The sequence below is a fragment of the Myxine glutinosa genome, chromosome 2 (assembly GCF_964187855.1).
Source record: "Myxine glutinosa chromosome 2, kmMyxGlut1.1, whole genome shotgun sequence".
Classification (NCBI taxonomy): domain Eukaryota; kingdom Metazoa; phylum Chordata; class Myxini; order Myxiniformes; family Myxinidae; genus Myxine; species Myxine glutinosa.
This window is the reverse complement of record NC_136262.1, coordinates 211,212,029-211,234,031: the sequence shown is the minus strand read 5'-3', so window position 1 is coordinate 211,234,031 and position 22,003 is coordinate 211,212,029. Positions and strand designations below refer to the sequence as shown.

Below are 22,003 nucleotides of genomic sequence, written 5' to 3'. Positions count from 1 at the left end.
GACAGAATCCACAAGACTTTCATCGAGGCAAGCTAGGATAACCCCACGGTTTGGGAGTTAACCCTTCGCAGGAGCAAAAGAGGGAACAAAGCGAGGACGGAATAGAACGAACCCTCTTTTGCTCCTGCGAAGGGTTAACACCCGAAAGCACAAATGTATCCTTGCTTCCTACAGTGGTGAGCATACTTTGATCCATTCATTACATCCATTGATACAAAGGGAGAGTTAGGCATAGTAACATTTAAGTGCTTTAAAGAAACTGCAAACGAACTGACATTCAAATTCGAGTTACTACTGACATGCAAAAGCAAACGGGGAGAGGTTTGTAGCATCCATTCTCAAGGAAAAGAGTTTTGCAGTTGGACCCTCTACCAATGGATTTTCAACGGAAGAGATGTGACGCTGCACCCTTCCGATATGTATGCAAGCATTCCCATTGAATTATATTATTGTATTTATTTGTTTTGGAATATTTAAGGAATCTTCTCTCTGCTGACAACACTACATGCAGCAGCAACACACACACACACACACACACACACACACACACACACACACACACACACACACACACACACACACACACACACACACACACACACACACACACACACACACACACACACACACACACACACACACACACACACACACACACACACACACACACACACACACACAATCTCCAAAACATTATCAGTCAAACTTAGTGCCAAGAACATATTGTCATCTCAAACGGAAAGCCTGAACTTTTTTTTTTGCAGCTTTTACAATAATGCAAATTCCATTACTGTGATGTTCAAGGATGGTGCTAAATATATATATTTTTTACTAACTTGAATGTGGAACTAACTTGCTCGGAACATTCAGAGGCCAAACAACTTGCACTCAAAGACTGGATCATTCAGACGAGTTGCAAGTGGCCAAGCCAAGGAATCTATATGTTACGCTTATTGAGCACATTGAGATGCAAGGATGACTTAGCATCTGTGGTTAGAAGACAAGTGATCTATAATAAGTCGCGTTTTAAATACTCAGAACCGCCAAACAACGCCATTCCATTGCAAATAGATTATAAGGCAAAAAAGAAAAGAAAAAGAAAGCAAGCAAAAGAGATTGGACTTTTATAATGGGACGGATATTTCCAGAATTATCCTTTCCTGCCATAAGCTCCTGTATACTAACCTTTAATCATATCAGAAGTGTGTGTTCAGATCAGGACTATTTATGGAAAGTGCTCACATGTGACAGTGTAAAAACAGTTTCAAGAAACAAATATTGAGTAGTTTTCATTCACAAAGAGGTAAATATCACACCAAAGAATATTGCATGGAAATGTACCTTTCACCATCTAACGTAGCCACTCATTCATTGCACAGTTTCTACAGGTGTACATTTCTGCTTCACTGGATTTGCGTTTGCCAGACTGACAAGGTATAGCCAGGATGATAAACCAGCCAGGTTTTCTCAGTAGTAAATCAGCCTTGGAAAGGCGAATATTAATCGATATTGTCCTTGTTAAAGTCAGCCTGATTATCGCGGTCGCATATACTCCCCCCCCCTCCCCCCATAAATTTGCTACAATTTGATGACTGCGCGTTTTTTTCCTCCCCCCTCACATCTATTCCTTAAAATGTATACTTCAAATAAATTAATGTAGTAATGTGGTAAAATCACCTTGCTCGTCAAAAGTACCTGATTATGCCAATGCTAACATGCACCTGAACTTTTCAGCCATAATTTAATATGAACCTCTGCTCGCTTAAAAGTTCATCCCACAATAAATATTTTCAACGTTCTACGAGAAACTTATCTGCCACTTTCATGATGTCTCCATGAAACGTGAGACCAATGATTTTCCAATATTGGCTTTCTGGAGAATTAAAATGGAGGTTTACAATTAGGGACAGTCAAAAAGTCTCTCTGATCCCCCACCCCAAACATGCAACCACACCAGTGGTTATGAAACCACACCGGTGGAACCCAGCGGTGGGTGCGTTTCCTGATGCCGTTGGATTAGAAGTCACGTTATTGGCTCCAAAATGTTTTGGAAAGGGAAACACTTTTTGACTTCCACTTGTACACACATTATAGCAAGATCATGCATTAAAATGGGAAAGTTTTAGTGTCCACATATCATTGTAGTGTATTACTAATTGGTGAACATGGGCTGATGGAGGCATGTGGAATCTGAATAGGATCAGTAGTTACCAACAGAGCTTCAGGGGTGTTTCCGAGTTTAAAATCCCAGTTTCAGTGGTGGGAACGTGAACTTGCTATTAAAACAAATAACCGAATTAAAAACAGGGGGAAGAGAATGGGTTTCAAACTCATTCACTATATTTATGCCTGTCGCTACTGCTACTGCTTCAGGGTTTCAAATCAGCATTAAAGCCAAGCTCAGCACCCAAACCCCAGGCCGGTACAACTGGAGTGGTTAAAGGAAGTATGAATGCATGAAAAACGGGCTCTTCACACTGCTTCCCCAACACCAGCAGTATCGACAGCCCGAGCTCCATCCCCCCGGCACCAAAAGCTGGGGGGGCATAGATCAGCGACATTCCTCCGCATTAGACGACGAGCTGGGTGAGCAAACTGATAAAAGACGAGCATCAGGATCAGGCTGAGACCAAAAGCAGCACCAATCTGAGCAGCTACAGCTGGGCCGCACAAAAACCCGCCAGATGAGAGCGGTGCAGCACTACGACAGACCAGCCAACCCCCAATGAGAGCAGAATTCTCAGCAAATCTGAGCCCGTAATACAATGCTACACCAACCCAACTGTGCTTCCGTGCTACAAAATCAGGGCTGTCTGGCCGGAAGCGAGCTGCTGGCCAGCAGAATAGAGCTACCGCTGCGAAAAGGGCTGTAAGAAAAGCAAGCGATTGCCACCGTGTAGCTGATAAACAGCACGTTTGCCCACAAAACCCACGATTCGGTTTACCTTCCTCAGTATCAGTGACCTGGATATTCTGTTTGCGGGCGCTGCAGAATCGCCACGCAGCCCCTATCCACGGCAGGACTGCAAATATGGCTAGATTGGCCAAAATGACAAGAAAACACCAGGCCCGACAGGAAGCTGCAAAAAGAACAAGTGCAGAGACACGGGCCGCCATTTCGAGGCTTCGCCAAATCAAGGCCAGCACATAGGCTGCAGGGGCAGCACCAAGTTCCAGTGATGGATGTTCGAGGCGGATGGCGAGGAAAGTGAGAATGACAGCTCCGTAGGCTGTAGCCAGGAGAGAGAAGGACATGAGCACACCTACGAGGAGTAGGAAAAAAAAAAATGGAGATCTTTTATTTTTGAGTCGAGTGAAAAATTGTACCACAGTTCCATCATCATAAACATCCCAAAATCTACCTTCATTATCCCTCAAAAATTCCAGCAACACAATATCCACTACAATTATACAAAATCTCTTCTTCTCTTACATAACTCAACCAATAACCACACTCAGAGGTGTAACAGTTAGAAGCGTCCACTCTAGCCAAGTCATACAAACGACTTCAAAAAAATGGTACAGGCTGCTTCCTTGCTTGACGCTCAATATTTAAAGGCTAGAGCATGGAAAAAAAAAAAAACTCCATAGGTTGGCATCCATAGGGAGGAAGAAATTCCTCCTCGATTGTCCTGCTGAATGTGGAGGGAAAAGCAATGTCATAAAGATGTCATCGCTGGTACAGTGGTACTTAAAGTGCGCTCTGGGAAGTGGTCACTTCCCTTACGAATTGAAATTGTTTGTGTGAAAATGGAGTCTGTTGTTGTCTCGTGTATTTGTCTGTATGTTTGCGTGATTTGTGTCGCAGCACCTCCAATAACCTTAGAGACTGTAAATAGATAAATTAAAAATGCTGGTTTGAAGAGGAAAGTGTCTCCACACGTGACTTGTCGATCTACAGTTTCACTTACTTCTGAAAGTCAATGCATTTGTATTTGGAAGTTTAAACAAAGGCATTTTCCCCCGCTGTATATTTGCATTATGGTCGTTAAAATATCTTCCGTCTCTTCTGACCTTAACAAAATGGAATGTCAGTCTCTACCTCTCTCTCTGGACCATACCGCTAATCCTCCCATCTACTTTCTCAACAACCCTCTTGGAGAAGTTCAGTCACTCAAACTCTTGGGTCTCGCTTTCAGACATCATCTCTTTTGGACAAGCCGCAATCCAAAGTTGGCCTCCAAAGCCAGCCGCCATCCTCCATCGTTCAAAATCCTTCCTTGACAGACCAATTGACCTAAAGGCTTTCATCCGCAGCTTGATTGAGTGAGTAATATCCTTCCCTTTGTGCTAGCGCATCTGCCTCACACCTTGCTCAGCTTGATGCTGTGGAATCCAAGGCCTTCAAAATCATTGGAATCAGTCGTGATGAAGCCGAATCGATGTCACTTTGCCATCGCTGACAGGTTGGTGGACTCTGTCTTCTTCCACCTCATTTCGGGTCTTGCACTCCCTGCCCTCTCCGAGTTTTGTTCCCTACAGGTATCTGCAAGATGCACGCGGTCAACCAGAAACTGCCTTCCAATGAAATTGGCTAAATCCCGAACCACTGCTTCATTTGTTAGTCGTTTTCCCCACCTGTGGAATAAACTTCCACACTCTCTTCATTCTTCACTCCAGGTATTCAAGTCAGCTGTTCACCACCATCTCATGATCTTTTCTACACCCGTTAAACCACGTCCACCCCTCCCATTTTTTTTGCTAATGTATCCATCTTGTTCATCCGTTGTGTTCTCCCTACCTCTCCGTTACCTGCATTCCATGTTTGTCCGTCTCCGTCTACTTTTCCCTCCGCCCTGCTGTTGGTGTTTCCCCCTTCTTCTGCTGTTCCCTTTGTTGTGTCCTGATCTGTTGTGTCCTAACTCTTCCATGAACCGTTGCCAAGTGTGGGCGAAAGGTGTGGCCACACGGAGTTGTTCTCATTGGCTGGTATATTTATTTTATTAAAGTTTCCTTGCCACTGTAGTTTGATGTCTATTGATAGATTGTTGTGTGGTTTTTGGTGATTTGTGCCATGAGGGTGACAAAATGAAGTTTCGTTGTTGGCTACCGGAAATTGAAAGCACGCTTCCGCCCTGACTGCCGTGGAGAGAGAGGAGGGCTTTGGCGCGTTCTCAGGCCCAGTCATTAACGTGGAGTGTGGTCGCCGGTGTTGTGTGGATTCGCCTCTTCACCCCTTAAGACAGTTGTCTTTGGGTTCGGTTGTTATTTTGAGTTTGGACTCGTGTGAGCGCATGTTGCTGCCCCTTTTTATTATGTTGTGTTCCCTTCAAACCAAAACATTCATTAAACGATGTAAGAAGACCTCGGGTTGATGTGCAACTAATATCGGCTTCACTTGTATCAAATAAATAAGTAACTACTATCGTTTGCTCAACGATGACCACGCAGGCTGGTAAATACCAACGTCTTGCCGATTATGTGAAGCCTTTTTTGTTTTTCAATGTACAAAGATGCAAGATAGACTAGACGGATTTATGAAAAAAGGCCATGTATAAGCTTCTAGGTGCATTTTGGGGTAAAAGTTGTAAAGTTAAAGTAAAAGAGCTGCATGTATATACATCTTCTACTATATAAGAGAAATGTCTGTCTGTCTGTGTGTCGCCATTTTTCTCAGAGATGGCTGAACAGATCTTCGTCAAACTTTCAGAGGTTCATCAGTGGGTGCTTGGGAGTGTTTTAGGCAAAAAAAGAAAAACAAATTATGAAAAAGATCGTTTTTTTGGAGTTAAAAAAACAAACCCCCATCCCCCCCCCCAAAAAAAAGAAAGAAAAAAAAAAGACTCGATAGTGCCAAAGCCTTTTAAAATTAATGAGTTATACACATGTACACATTCGCATAAATACATACAAAACAATCACCAGACATTTGAATACAAATAAATCAACTAATTCCGGAAGTGTACGAAGTTGGTAGTACGGCTTCTTCTTCTTCCTGATCGGCATCACACTTAAACTCAGAAACGTGAGCCACATTCACCCACCAGCATATATATGAACCCCCCTCCCTCCAACGCCGGGTACTTCTGCTTGTGATATATAAATGCTTGTTAAAAGAAATTGTCCAAAAATAGCAAAAAAGCAAATAGAGTCCGGCAATTTTGTTTATGCTAATTATAAGGTCAAAAACACAAAATTCGGCTTGGGAACCGGATTAATCGAATTCAGCACACCCTAATTATGTTAAAAAGTAAGGTTCCCAACTTTTACCCAAAAATTCACCGAACATTCACATTTCTCAGAAATCCATCTAGTCTCAGTTAAGATGCTTTCATCACCTTTTCAACAACTTTCAACTTTTCAATTTGTCTTGAAACATGTGGCTTGGCAGATACATTCTTTGTTTTTGTTGTTATTTGTGTTTATGCATTTAGGGTGTTAGGTGTAATTTATGCCATTTTGAATTGACAGGCTTCATGTGTTTCCTCTCTCGAACCTGATGGTGTCTTATTAAGTCTGTCTCTGGAGTATGCTCCCCTTCCATCCCTTCCCTCTCATCAAATAGCACCACAGCCAACTCCGCTCTTAAGGCCATATGCCTCAATTCTGTGTTTGCATCCAAATGTGTCCACAACCCTTACTCTCAGTACCTTTCCTTCCCTGTCGTACCCAACTGTTTCTGGAATCTGTGTTTTGCAACTGAGCAGGTTCTTTCACCCATCGACCCTGACTCTGCTACTGGACTAGATGGTATCAGCTCACTTGTCTTAAATATAGGGGCAATACCCCTGGCGCTCACCTGGTAGAATAAACAGTATACTGCACCGACTAGGGGTATTTCAAACTCCTAGTCGGGGGTTTAAGGGAAAAAATTTGTTTTAAAAAACAAACTTAAAAAACAAAACTTAAAAAACAAACTGGCAAGGAAAACAGGTTTTAAAAAACCTGTTTTAAGGGAAAAATTCAATGGTTGCTCAAAGACAGGGCAGCATGTAGAATCATACTAACATAATCATAAGACTTTAAACAAACAAACAAAAAAAATACCTAGTTTGGGGGGAAACCCCCTCTCCCCCCCCCCCCCCCCCAACCCCATATACCCCCTCAGACCCCAATTTTTCTAATGCATTGAACAAACATTGGTACATCATGGGTGATTAAGGTTGTGGACAAGTTTCATCGAAATTGCGTGTGTAGTTTATGAGAAGAAAGCAAATACCTATTTTGGGGGGCAACCCCCCCTCCCCCTCCCGTAGACCCCTAAAGAGGCAGATTTTAAAAAATGCCGTGAACAAACTTTGGTACATCACGGGTGGTGACGGTTGTGGTCAAGTTTCAACGAAATCGTGTGTGTAGTTTCTGAGAAAAAAACAAATCTATTTTGAGGGGGGTCAAACCTGGACCTACTTTGACTCCCGTAGACCTCCTTAGACTTCGATTTTCTTAGTGCCGTGAACAAACTTCAGTACATCACGGGTGATGACGGTTATGGTCAAGTTTCATCGAAATAGTGGGTGTAGTTTCAGAGGAAAAAGCAAATTCCTATTTTGGGGGGGTCAAACCTGGATCACTCTACTCTGGACATGCTGCTTCTGCTGTCTCAACAATGGATGGATGTCCCCAATGCCAAACAGGAAATTAAAGACGTCTCCCTTGACAGATCACATGCCTTTGATACGGTCTGGCACCCCGCTCTGCTCACCAAACTCTCAATGGAAATCTCCACGCATGGCTTGCAGATTTCCTCTCTGGTCGTAGTCAACATGTGGCCCTGAATGGATTTCTCTCATCTCCCCTTCCTGTTCAGGCTGAAGTTCCCCAAGGCAGTGGTCTGGGCCCTGTGCTTTTTCTGGTCTTCATCAATGATCTCTCTGACTCTCTTGAAAATCCTCTCTATTTCTTTGCTGATAACTCCACTCTCTGCCGCTCCATTCCTCATCCCTCAGATCGGCAGTCTGCAGCCTCCTCATTCTCTGCAGACCTGGACAAAATCACAGACTGGTCAAACAAGTGGAACATGCTTCAATCCTGACAAATCTCACACTCTTACTATGTTTCTCCGAAAAGACCGACTGGACAACCCTCCCATCTACTTTCTCAACAATCCTCTCCAAGAAGTTCTGTCACTCAAGCTTTTGGGTCTCACTATCTGCCATGATCTTTCCTGGGAAAACCACATTTCCAAGCTGGCCTCCAAAGCCAGTCGCCGACTGGGCATCCTCCGTCGTGCGAAATCCTTCCTTGGCACACCTGAGCTCCTCACCACATACAAGGCTTTCATCCGCAGCTCAATGGAATACTGCTCTCCCCTCTGGGCCGGTGCTCCTGCCTCACACTAGATCGGCTTCACGCTGTTGAAACCAAAGCTTTCAGAATCATTGGAATCTCCCGCAATGAAGCCAACTCCGAGGGCCTTTCACTCACTCACCGCAGGCAGGTACGTGGTCTTTCTGTCTTCTACAGACTCCTATCCGGCCTAGCCCCCACCCCAGCTCTATCTGTGCTCTGTCCCCCAAATATTCCTACTGGTCGCACAAGATCTGACAGCAACCCTCTTCTGGTGAAATTGCCAAAATCAAGACTCTCTATTCACCTTCACTCCTCTTTACTCCCGCCTCTGGAACAAACTCCCTCACTCCCTTCAATCCCACTCCTCCCTCCAGGTCTTTAAAACAGCTGTTCATCACCATCTCTTATCTTCCCGCATCCAAAACCTTGATCTCTTCTACCCCCGTTAATTCACTCCAGATCCACCTTTTTTGAAATACCGACTTCTTTTTTTTCCTGTAAGTTCTAGCAGTGTCCATGCATTTTATACCTCTCGTTCCAGGTGAGTTGTGCAAACCACATTTCAAAGTTGGCCTCCAAAGCTAGCCACCGACTGGGCATCCTCCATTGTGAAAAGTCCTGCCTTGGCACACCTGAACTTCTCTCCACCAACAAGGCTTTCATCCGATGCTTAATGGAGTACTGCTCTCCCCTGCATCACATCTTGCTCGGCTTGATGCTGTGGAAACCAAGGCCTTCAAGATTATTGGAATCTCCCATGAAAAAGCTGAGTCTATGGACCTATCCATTCACCATTGTAGACACATCAGTGGTCTCTGTCTTCTTCCACCTCCTTTCTGGTCTTGCACCCTCTGCTCTTTCTGTGCTTTGTCCCCCCCATGTTTCTGCAGGGCATACATGGACCACTATCAACTCCCTCCTGGTTATACTACCTAAATTCAGGATCACTGCTCACCTCCATTCAGTTGTTCTTCTTTTCCCCCCACCTGTGGAACCAACTTCACATCCTCTTCAATCTCATTCTTCCCTCAAGGCCTTCAAGACAGCTGTTCACCACTATCTAAGATCTTCCCAATCCAAAACCATGATCTTTTCTATTCTCGTTAACCCCCTCCCCACCCAACCCCTCTTTCCAAATTTCCAGTTTTCCCTGCTGAGAGTTTGTCTCCATCTTGTCCACACCCCATGCATCCTTCTCATGCCCCCATTGCTCCCCACATCCATTGTTGGTCTGCAACCCCCTGTCTTGGATTTCTACTCTGCTGTTACTTTTGTCCTGTTGCGACCTGATACGTTCAGTGTACTAGTGCTAGGTCTTCCAAAAGCATCGACTATGTATACAAAAATAAACAAGCATTCTAAGTATTGCGCTGCAATACATGTCCCCTACCAAAGTTCAAAGTGCCATAACTTTGTCAAAAATGATCGAATATGCAAATTTATGCACGGTTGATGCTGGTTTTCAAACTTGATCTGAGGTATGCTGAGACACGTGTGTCACGCCTCGCCTCGTTGATAAGCCCGCAAGGTCGCTCCGTGGAGCGGCCTGCACGTATTGCACTGTGTGAATTATATAAATTATTACCAACTCACGGTCTGAGGTACTAGCGATTCAAGAGATATCCATTTTTTTTATGGCACATTGGAGAAGCCAATGCAAGGTTTCCTCTTCCTCAGCTTGTCAAAACTCTGTCAAATGCGATCGAGTTAAAAAAGTCAGAATTTGACCAAATCTGTTTTATTCGTTTGTTAATATATCTCAGTTATCGACATCTTAAATTAGAATTTTATTTGAGGTTAAAATGACCGCGACAGGTCGTGTCCAATGATGCTTTCAGTCTGTACATGTGATAAATAATTAAATCCACACACTTGACGCCTCTTCTTCTTCACGCAATAACAACTTCTAGCTTCCAGATCGTACATCCAATCATCTTGAAATTTTGCACACTTGTTACTCTTCATGACTTCTACTATAGTATGAAGTTTCACGTCGATCAATAAAGCAATTCAAGAGATATCCATTTTAAAAAATATTTTCGTTTAATTAACGATATCTGCCAAACCACGTGAGCTATCGCAAATTCCAAAAGGTCATTTCAGTAGACTGACATGCGGAACAGATCTGTGAAGTTTCCCCTCGATTGGATCAAAAATGAGGGAGGGGCTCGGTTTTAAAGGTTCATGCTTAAAAACGTCATAACTCTGAAACCATGTGACGCATGACGTCATGCTCGCTGACTTTTTTGTTCATCATGGGTATGCGATTCTGCCTGCAAAGTTTGGCCTCGATCTGTTCAGCTGTTGCAGAGAAAAATGGGTTTTCGTGTTTTCACGAAAGACAATATGGCGCCCGAACCACGTGACCTGTGACGTCGTAATTACCATTAAAATATTCTACAGACCGAGTCCCTCCTATGGTGAAAATTTGATCTCAATCGGTCCTATTATTGCAGAGAAAATCTTTTTTAAAGGAAATTAAAACTTAAAATGGCACCGAGTTAAGGATCATCAGAATTATCAGAATTCCCAAAGTTCAAAGTGCCATAACTTTGTCAAAAATGATCGAAACGTCGTGAAGTTCGAACTTAATCTGTAACTTATCATGAGGAAACGATGTGCCAAGTTTGAAATCATTAGCATTAAGCGTTTAGAAAAAAGTCCGGAAAACTGTTCTTTGCGTGACGGACTGACGGACTGACAGACGGAGGGATGGCGTGCAAACCTATAGTCCCCTCCGGTGTACACCGGTAGGGGACTAATAAATAAATGGCGGTCTGAAAAAAACCCAACATTATCATCGCTCAATTTTGCCAATGCAGAATTAGATTGCTTGGCTTTCCAAGATGTTCATGTATCCTAATAGTGGACATGCACTGAATTTGTGCACCGGATATTTGATGTGTCCTTGACCTACTTTTTTCAGATTGTGACATAATTAACAACAAAATACCTTTTTGATCAGAACTTCAATAATTTTCCTCTGATTTTCATGATGTTGAGTTTTATGGATAGATTGTAGATTGGAACACATTTTCTTCATTTACACTCTATCCCTAAATGTTGAAGGTCAAGGTCGTATGGGGGTCCAAAAAAAAAAAATGGCCATCATTAGATCGCGAGAGGCTTACCCTTGAGGAACACAGATATCTAGTTTAAGTTCTACCTATTTGGGTGTGGCAGTGCTTTTATCTTTTGGGACTGACAAGATGGCCGAGGGATACGCACACTTACCTGGAATTTGGCCAAGATGCCAACGACAGTTCACCTACTCTTCGTGAAGGACATCATGAGATATTTAATGTCCACCAACTGTCAGCAGACAGAACACCAGTTTAACGTCCATCAGTGGGCCGGCACACACTGATTCCTCACACTGCCCGCTCGACACTGGGATGACTGTTTGGAGCTGTGTCGGGATTCAAACCCAGGCTAGACAGCCTAGAGACGTGTGCATTGATACCTTTAGGTGGTACCTTTATAGGTCTAGTGCAGAAATGACCATTTTGCTCCTTTAAGCATTCTCCCATTTTGTAAACACTCTATTGTAAGGCACAGAAGAGTAAATTATTGATCGATTGATAAAAGCCCCATTATGTTGTACAAATTATTCATGACACATTATACATGACAAGTTGAAAATAAAAGGTGTTTATTAACAAAATGGAGACATAATGAATAGAAAAGGTGTTTATGAACACGTGTTGCCTTGCGATTCACCAAAATAAAATTACATTTCAACCGTAGGCCACGTTCCAATAAGGTCATACATACTTTGTAGTATTTATCAGAGTAATAGTAATTATTACATCTCTCCTTCTCTGACATGTCCTCCAATCTTGTTCCATTATCCTGCTTCTCTCCTCCTCCATTTTCATTATTCTCTCCTCAAGGGAGAAATGAATTGTCGTTGGTGTTGTTTTGATCCGTTATTGGAAATCGAGTGGTTGAATGCATTTCCAAGTCTCTCAGAATACCTCCACATGCATGTTTGGACTGGGTTTGTGTGTCTCACCAGGCAACATGTTCACATAGGCCCGATTCATATCATTCTCGTTTTAATCTTCTGCAATCCTTTCTCTTCCCTAAAAACTCGAACAATTTTTTTCCTTTTATTTATTTCTTCTCTCCTATATCCTTCACTCAGTCCTCCACCCCATGGTCCTTCCCACCTTCTTTCACTTTCTTGCAATGTTGGTTCTCTCGACACATTTAACTGCCTTCTGTCCACATTATCCATGATGTGAGCAAGCACTTGCATGATGTGGGGATAATGAAATAGGCCCCAGGATGTATGCTTGCAAGAAGACGTCATTTTGCAAATTCAAATTAAGGTGAACTTTCCAACCAGACTTCTGTTTCAAACTCCCAATGGCACAATGTGAAATCCACCTCCGGTGTCTTGTTCCCCTCCATCCCCTTCCTCACCTCAAACGGCCTCAAAGCAGATTGCCTAAACTCAGTTTGCTTCCAAATCTCATTTGCCTAACGGCTCCGAAATAACACGGCAGATTGCCGAAACTCAGTTTCCCTCTCTATCCTCACCTTACCTCCCTTGTATCCATGCAGATTCAAACATGTGCCTTTCTAGTGCAAGAATGTAGAGAAAGTTCTGCCCAGGATCAATAACAAGCCCAGGTGGCATAGTTTTCAAATCCTGCTCTGCTGCTCTAGTCTCTCTCCTCTGACATCATTTTACTAATCCTCACCCTATCCTTCATAATCAGCCACCTCCCATCTGACTGGAAGATAGCTAACATCACCCCCTTTCACAAGAAGGGGGCAAACCCTCCCCTCCCCCCCTCCAAAAAAAACAAAACAGATACAGTAGTCACAATGGCAAATCAGTATTGAGCCTTCTAACAACAAGGGAAATATGAATGAATGAATGAATGATCGTTTTAAGGCCATTTTTCCCGCTGGAGCGGGGGTTAGCCTTGCGGGCCCCATGACAACCATGGTTCCCTGTTTGAGGCAATGTTTTTTATGGCCGGATGCCCTTCCTGACGCCAACCCTTGGTAACGCTCTTACGATGTGCAGGGATACAGTGTGCCTATTCTGAATCGGGGTACACACCGTGATCATTCATCCCAGCAAGCTGGTACTCAATTTGCCGACCTCGGAAGGATGACAGGCTGAGTCAACCCCCCTGGCGTTAATTCAGCAATCGACCGGGATTCGAACCCAGGATCCTCGGATCCCAAGCCGGCACCCTGACCGCTAAGCCAACACCAGGCTAACAACTTCTAACAACAAGGGAATGGAATACATTTATCTATGCAGATGTCAAGTCTTTCTTTTTTTTTCTTTTTTTAAACCAGCCTAACCTCTGACCCTCAGTTTTGATTCAGTCCCAGAAAAATCAATTTTGCATACTAGCAACGGTACCCGCCCCACGGGCGAGGCTTCAATTGGGAAGCCCAAATGCAAAGGGAAAATATCAGAAATTGAAGGCTTTTTTTATTTTAAACGATTCATATAAACATCCGTTGAATCATATCACATGCAAATCATCAAAATCTAAACAGTACATGGCGCCCATTTTGAAAAAAGATTGAATTCTGCAAAACGGAAGCAGCCGCTACACGTCTTTCTCAGTCGCACGTTTATGTGTGAAGAGTGCGCGCCGAATCTGTAACACGGAAGCGGCCGCTACACCTGTTTCTCAGTCGCTTTGCACACGCTGCCGTGTTATTTCAGATCCGCGCGTTTATATAGGAAGAGTTTTTCCAAGGGTCGATCTACTCTCTCCTGGTACGTAGAATTTCAACAAAAGCCACATCACTGTTCATATCGGTAAATATTATTCCATCGTGTTTGGTGGAAAAACTGGAAAACTTGGAAAAACAATATAGCCTATTTTACTCCCAGGGATCCCAGGATTACCCACCCAAAATATCGTTGCGATCGGTTGAGCCGTTTTTGCGGTACCTTCGAACGGACAGACATTTGGTGAATTATAGTAAGATGCTACTGCGTCTCTCCCAATGATGGTCAGAAGCCCCACAATCGACGTAGCTTGGCATCCTACTGTGCTTGCCAAACACGCTATCTGCGCCATATAAGGCCACCTTCACAACTTCATCCACACGCGCAACCGACATGTTTCTTTCAACTAAATCTTCTCCTGTCCCAGTGGAGGCTAGAGTGGCCACAAAGTACATAAAGCCAGGTCTTGTTCCTCAAACACAAATGACCTCAATAATACTGTGAAAAAGGACTCTTCCTCTTTGTAGATTATTCCACATTATATTGTACAATCTCCAATTTCACTGACAGACAGCAATGCTGATCTGGACTTTATTAGATGTTGACATGACTAATGGAACATGTCCTTCAATCACAAAAAATCTATAGTATCACCCTATTGCTTGGGAAGGATCATCAACTTAACTCACCTATCAACTTCCATGTTTAACCACTGGAAGAGGTTCACTCTCTTGAGCCTTGGTCTCATCAGCCACGACATCGGGGCTGACCACATGTCAAAACTGACCTTGAAAGTAAAATAATTCGTGGATTCTATGTAATTTAAAACTCTCATCATTGACATTCCGATGATAAGGGAAAAGCACAAGGCCTGGTATGGGCTGCGACTTCCATTTTGTACAACAGATCCTCTAGTCTTGCTCCAAATGCTCTCCAACCCTCCTCATCTCCTCCAGGTAACGACTGGTTAAATCCCCCAAAAAACAGGTCTACTACTGTCCATCTTCACTCTTCTATTTTGTTTTTCTTTTCTCCCGTTTGCAGTACCACCTTTCAGAGACTGCTCAATCTTACCCTTCGATCCAGGGATTTAAGTTTGCATTGCACGATCATATCCTGTCATCCTCCATCCTTTCCTGTCATCCTCCATCCTTTCCTGTCATCCTCCATCCTTTCCTGTCATCCTCCATCCGACCTGTAATCTTTTTTTACCTCCTTTAACTGCCACCCACCCCATCCCCCCAATCGTCTTTTGCACATTAGTTTCCTTGCTTCCTTATTTGCCTTTTTCTCTGTCCCCACTAAACTACCATACATTTTGTAAAAATAATTCAATACCAACTATATGCTACAGTGCAGCATCCATGGAATCTGTACCCCATTTTGTGCGTCTGAAGTATACGCTATCCAATGGCAAGCATTCTTTCATCTGTCTCTTTTTTCTTATCGCATTTGGATCATGTACCTCTCTCTGAGAATGGATGACATTCAGATGTAACCAAAGTTGCGGCCATGCCAGTTGGAGAGGTTGTGTAATTGACGGGTTAAAGCCACGACGATGGGCAGTACACAGCTGATGATCGGATCGTCATTGAATCAGGAATTCTCAGGTGAAGGCATTCTTCAGACAAGTCTGTCTAACCCTAACCTCTCATATCTGCAGATCCTTCTGTTAAAAAAAAAATCTGACTCCTGGATGCTGTACAATTAAAGAATGCATCTTTGCAGACTTCTTCTCCCTGAAAAGACAAAAAAAAAGCACGTAAATATGAGGGTGGTCCAGGTTGCCATTGACTTTTAAGTGTAAGACATGCAAAAATAAGGGTTTCATTATACTGTCTATCACGAGCAAGTTACACAGGAAGCGATTCAAATTCACAGGAAGAAAGTGAAGTGTGCGTGACACACCTTCACTCTTTCATTTCGCTTTTCTCCTACCTCTGGAACAAACTCCCACACTCTCTTCAATCCCACTCCTCCCTCCAGGTCTTTAAAACAGCTGTTCACCACCATCTCTTATCTTCCCCCATCCAAAACCATGATCTTTTCTACCAACGTTAAAACACCCTAAATCTGCCTCTTTAAATCCCCAACTTCTTTCCTAAAATTCCAAGAAGTGTTCATTTGCTTCATTGAGAATTTCTCAATTCAAGAGCCACACCATTGAACAGATTAATCAAGAAGAATTGTCAGATTACCTCGTGTAAAAATTACAGAAGGAATGGAAGTTTTGAAAGTGTGGAAATTAATAAATGTCACTTAAAATGTAATAAGGCAAATGTAAGAGAGTACAAAAGGTTCTCAGTTTTGATGAAAAGGTAACATGTGGTCATTGCAACAGAACTGCAGGAAAACTAAGGGTAAGATAATTTCTTGAAGAGGGCATAATGCGATGAGACCTGGGTTTGTCATTTTACCCCAGAGTCAAAGCTAGCCCTCGGGGCACAGAGGCATGAACATTTTAAAGGTTTACCCATCAGATACATAGCTTCTGCCAATAAGCTCTGGGACCTAAATTTAATGGAAATACAACTTCTTCAATGTTGGGGGAGGGGAGAGAAATAATAAAAAACATTGACTTTTTACACAAGGAAATAAGATAGATCATGCACTGATGACTGACTGCAGGCACGGTGTCTTAGGGTTTAACTTTACTGTACGATTATGCTCGACCTCAACGCAAGGCAATGCGACAACCACGACTGCAGCAGGGATGGGTTGGGAAGTTCCAAAGAAGCCACTCCTCCCCGTCTCATAGTCCAGACTTGTCAAATTATTTTCATCACTTTAGAACATACACGACATAACCAAAAGTACGTGGACACCCAAACATTGAACATCTCATTCCAAAATCATGGGCATTAATATGGAGTTGCCCCCCGACCCCCCCCTTTGCTGCGATAACAGCCTCCACCCTTCTGGGAAGGCTTTCCACTAGATGTAGGAACATTGCTGTGGGGATTTCCTTCCATTCCTTCAATATTGAGGTCAGGCGCTGATGTTGGGCGATTAAGCCCGGCTCACAGTCGGCGTTCCAATTCATCCCAAAGGTGTTCGATGGGGTTGAGGTCAGGGCTCTGTGCAGGCCAGTCAAGTTCTTCCACACCGATCTCGACAAACAATTACTGTATGGACCTCGCTTTATGCAGGGGTGGTGGGGGAGGGTGGGGGAAAGACCAAAGGGTGATCCCTAGGTGTCATGCTGAAACAGGAAAGGGCCTTCCCAAAACTGTTGCCACAAAGTTGTAAGCACACAATTGTCTAGAATGTCATTGTATGCTGTGGCGTTAAGATTTCCCTTCACTACAACTAAGGGGCCTAGCCCGAACCAGGAGCCTCGCCTGAACCATGAAAAACAGCCCCAGACCATTATTCCTCGACCAAACTTTACAGTTGGCACTATGCATTTGGGCAGGTAGCGTTCTCCTGGCATATGCCAAACCCAGATTCGTCTGTCGAACTGCAAGATGGTGAAGCGCGATTCATCACTCCAGAGAACGCATTTCCACTGCTCCAGAGTCCAATGGCGGCGAGCTTCACACCACTCCAGCTGACGCCTGGCATTGCGCATGGTGATCTTAGGCCTGTGTGGGGCTGCTCGGCCATGGAAACCCATTTCATGAAGCTCCCGACGAACAGTTGTTGTACTGACGTTGCTTCCAGAGGCAGTTTGGAACTCGGTAGTGAGTGTTGCAACCAAGGGCAGACGATTTTACGCATTACGCGCTTCAGCACTCAGCGGTCCCGTTCTGTGAGCTTGTGTGGCCTACCACTTCGCGGCTGAGCTGTTGTTGCGCCTAGACGTTTCCACTTCACAGTAACAGCACTTACAGTTGACTGGGGCAGCTCTAGCAGAGCAGAAATTTGATGAACTGACTTGTTGGAAAGGTTGCATCCTATGACGGTGCCACGTTGAAAGTCACTGAGCTCTTCAGAACGGCCCATTCTACTGCCAATGTTTGTCTATGGAGAGTGCTGTGTGCTTGATTATACATACCTGTCAGCAATGGGTGTGGCTGAAACAGCCGAATCCACTAATTAGAAGGGGTGTCCGCATACTTTTGGTCATGTAGTGTATATGGGTGGCATAAAGTTCATGAATGACATCCAAGCACACATAAATGACTGTGTACTGTCCCAAAGACGTCTGTGCAGATATGTGCCATTACCACATTGATCGGCCAAGAACCTTTGGGTGGTATTACGTTTATCAGGTTAAAGACCACCTGAAGAAATGTGTGAAGTTTCATCAACTACCGTTATTTTTCATACTGTAGAATATAATTTTCATGCCAACTTTGAACAACACACTTAAATTGCATAAATAAAAATAATTAACATCACACAAATGATGCATTCACATCAAGAGCAGTTGTAAATGGCCCACACGGGATGTGGAAGTGGTGGACTGGTGGGAGAGAAAGAGGGAACTAGAGTAACTATATACGAGGAGTAGCGACAACTTGCAATTTGAAGCCATTGTGTCCATAGAGTGCGGGCACACCGAAACTGTGCCTATCGTACACGAAGTGTAATGTCTCCATTTTCTAACCTAACTGTCTTTTCTCTGACTGTGCCCAAAAGGTAGATTATATTACTCAATTCCTTTTTTCATTCTTCCAATGCGTCAGAATAAGCATACAAACACACAGGATTTATTTAACCATAAAACATATCGCAGAAGCCATGGCAAGCTGAAGTGGAATGCGCGAGTAAAGGCTCACACTGATGAGTGCCTGATTCAAGGTGTACACATTTACACTATAAACATATACAATGTGTACACCGATTAGAGCTCCCCCTTCCCCCCGGCCTTCCTATGCCTCCTCCACCCAAGCCCTCTCCCTCCCACAGATCTTCCGATGTCCCTGTTCTCTGCTGTTGTACTTGTGTGCTTCCCTCTCTCTCCCCCCATGTTCTCCCGCTCCCTTTATTGTATGTTTTGTGTGTCCGTTTGGTTTTTTTTTGTGATTGATGTTAGCTCTTACACGAGCCTCAATCTTGTATACAAAAAAAAAAAAAAAAAAATTAGAAGTGACAGGAAGCAGAAATTTTAAAGAAGTGGAAGAAGGAAAGTGAAAGAGAAATTGAGGCCCATCAACCATGACAGATGTGCACACCATCAAAAAAGTAGAGAATTAGAAAAATATAACAATTGTGAACGAGGACCAAAAAAAAAATAAAGAAAGGACTTGAAAACATTGATCGAAATGGGCACAGTGTGCTCTGGTCCTTGGCTGATTGGCAAGGGTGATATTAGGTGGTTTGCCATTACTCTCCCAGCAGTTAGTCAATTTGTAATTTCTTCAGGATGATTGTGATAGCTCGCTTACTCTTTACGAAGGACTCAGTGGGATCTTTAAAATCCACCAACTAATGATAGCAGAAGGGACACCTTAACGTCCATTCGAGGGATGCATCACCCTGCCTGTGCCACACCATGATGACAGTTTGTAGTTGTGTCGGGTTTCTAACCAAGGCTAAACAGCTAAGAGACTCGTGTGTGTTAGGCAATCCTGTCTCGAGATGATACGGATAGGGAAAGTTTTCTTTTGCAATCAAACAGAACAGGATTTTTTTTTTTTAGAAAGAACAAAGAAAGAATCAAAATGAGCTGCATTAAAATTAAGATGAGTCATAAGTGAAGGAGTTCTTTTTTTCCAACTCTTCATTTATTTTAACACAAGTACTGTGCCACTGAAAACATGCATGATCATGTAATCTTTCATTCTTTTAAATTCTGATTAAATCTCTCATCTTCCATGGTTTCCCTTTTCCCACAGTTCATTAATATGCTCCATTACTCTCTCTTGTTTTCCACCTTTTTCTCTCACTCTTCTGATTCCTCAACTTTTTTGTTCAATACAATATACTGTTTTGCTACAAGGTGAGGCCGAAGGCAAATTAATCCTAAATCATTTTGGAATCAACCATGTCATCATGGACCATGACATGTTGTTAACCAATGTTAACTACAACACTTAGGCTAACTTGAATAAATAAATAACCAAACAAACTTGTGTTACAGACATACAAGCAACATGTTTACTTATAAGCAACTTTGACAGGATGTTCTTGATGCGTTATAAATTATCTATAAACGTTTCCATGATGATTTAAGTCTTTTTACGAGTCATATCAAACTGCCAATTACAATATGATTACAGGACCACACAAATGTACACACACACAGGACTACAACTTACCTGACACACAAACGACATCGATGTTGATTTCCATTTTAGACAATGAACTTTATTTTCCCCAATTTCTTTTTCCCCTATGGCATCTGCAGGGGGTCTTATACATTTTGAAATCCTGCTCTGATCGATTGGTGCAGCCAATGGCACAGCATCCTGTCATTTTAAAATGAACTAGAGCAACGTCGATGGCGCACACAAATCCCCACGCTTCCCACCTGAATCAAAATTGAAAGAGGGCAAAACGTTCCAGCAGGAATGACCCAATGACAAATAGTTTACATTTTTTTCTCAATTTTGACCTCTGTGACCCTATGTCCCCCTGGAGCATGGGCCTGAGGGTCAAATCCCCCCCCCCCCCAAAATATATTTATTTTAAATATTTCACATGCCCCCCAATGCCGATTATATATACATATTTTCATTAAAGAATGTTTAAATGTGTGCCCATAAATGCATTTTTTGGTATTTAACTATTTGACTGCACCCCAAAGGGCAAGGGAAAATGGCATTGCTCTTGCACCTTCTTTTAATGTGGAAAATACAATTCTTTCCACATAACTACCAAGTGTGTTGAATTTCTGCCCAACCGTTTAGGAGGGGATAGGGTGACGGACGGACAGACGCACAGACAGACATTGAGCCACTTACAATATCCCCCTTGTTTTTTTTTTCTTCAAAAAGCATGGGGATAATGATGAGCTATGTGTCCTCATTCAATGAGCTATTGATGGAAATAAAATGGCGCTCATGATCCACATGACCAGAATCTTTGTGACACGCAATATCGCTACGTCTATATATAAGGCCTCAAAGGGGGAACTCAATTGATAGGCTAGAAATGTCAAGAGGATGGTGAGAGAAAAAGCAGGATAAATGGGTGTAAAAAGAGGTTTAAGGACAGTTGGTAAATCGAAGGCAGGTGTAAGGGGTATGTGTGAAGCGGGGTAAGGGAGGGGATGAGGGGCGGGAGGGGGCAGTGGGAATTGGGGAGGCATCAATATCCATAATAATTAGATTGCCCTTAATAGAACAACTTACCTCTTTCTCTTTTCGAGGGTATGCATCTTCCAGAGGATGAAGATCCTGGCTCAACCAAAGTGTTGTCATTTTCAGATTATATTTGAATGAAATCATCTTCATTCTTTAATAAAAGTTGTAGATATTTAAGGCTTATTAAAATGCTCATGGCAGACAAATTGTGAACAAAAAGACAAAAAAAACAGTATTCATACATGCAGGACTGCACTGCAAGCAGATACAAGGTAACCAAGTTAAAACCGTTGCATGCAAATTGTAGCAAACTAGTTATACACATCTGCAGAACAAGTGCACTATGTTTGGATTAGAGTTAACAATGAATATGCACACATGTACAATCATCGAATATATATATAGCCTTATCTTTCCAAATATCACCAGATGCTTCGGCATAATCAGCCTAATTTAAACAGCCAATTCAATTTGGTGTTAATCTTTCTTCCAAAATAGCACTGAATCACAAGACAAATTGTTTTAGGTCAGACGAACTCTTTTTTTTTTTTATACCAAGTCGAGGCTCATGTAAGAGCTAACACATATAACATATAATACAGGGAGTGGGAGACAATATGGGGAGAGGGAGGGAAGCACAACAGTGGAGAACAGTGACATCGGGAGATCTGTGGAAGGTAGAGGCCTGGGTCGGGTTACATGTGATAAACAAGATGGACACGACAGGGCCTTTCAGGAAAGAAAACAGAATTTGATAAAAGGTGGATTTGGGGTCATTTAACAGGGGTAGAAAATATCAAGATTGTGTTGACAATGATAAATAATTGAATCACTCTGCTTTGACAATGATATGTGAATTTTGTTTCCATCT

At 42.9% G+C, this 22,003-nt stretch overlaps 1 protein-coding gene across 1 annotated transcript in view; it reads right to left on the bottom strand.

The window, feature by feature from the left end:
- Positions 1 to 896: 896 nt before the first annotated feature.
- Positions 897 to 22,003, bottom strand: part of LOC137412865 (endoplasmic reticulum membrane adapter protein XK-like) — a 29,080-nt gene continuing 7,973 nt past the window's right edge. Inside the window, exon 6 of the mRNA XM_078772216.1 lies at positions 897 to 3,263. Within this exon, the coding sequence (XP_078628342.1) occupies positions 2,473 to 3,263 (791 nt within the window). The 3' untranslated portion in view covers positions 897 to 2,472. The remainder of the gene's footprint in view (positions 3,264 to 22,003) is intronic.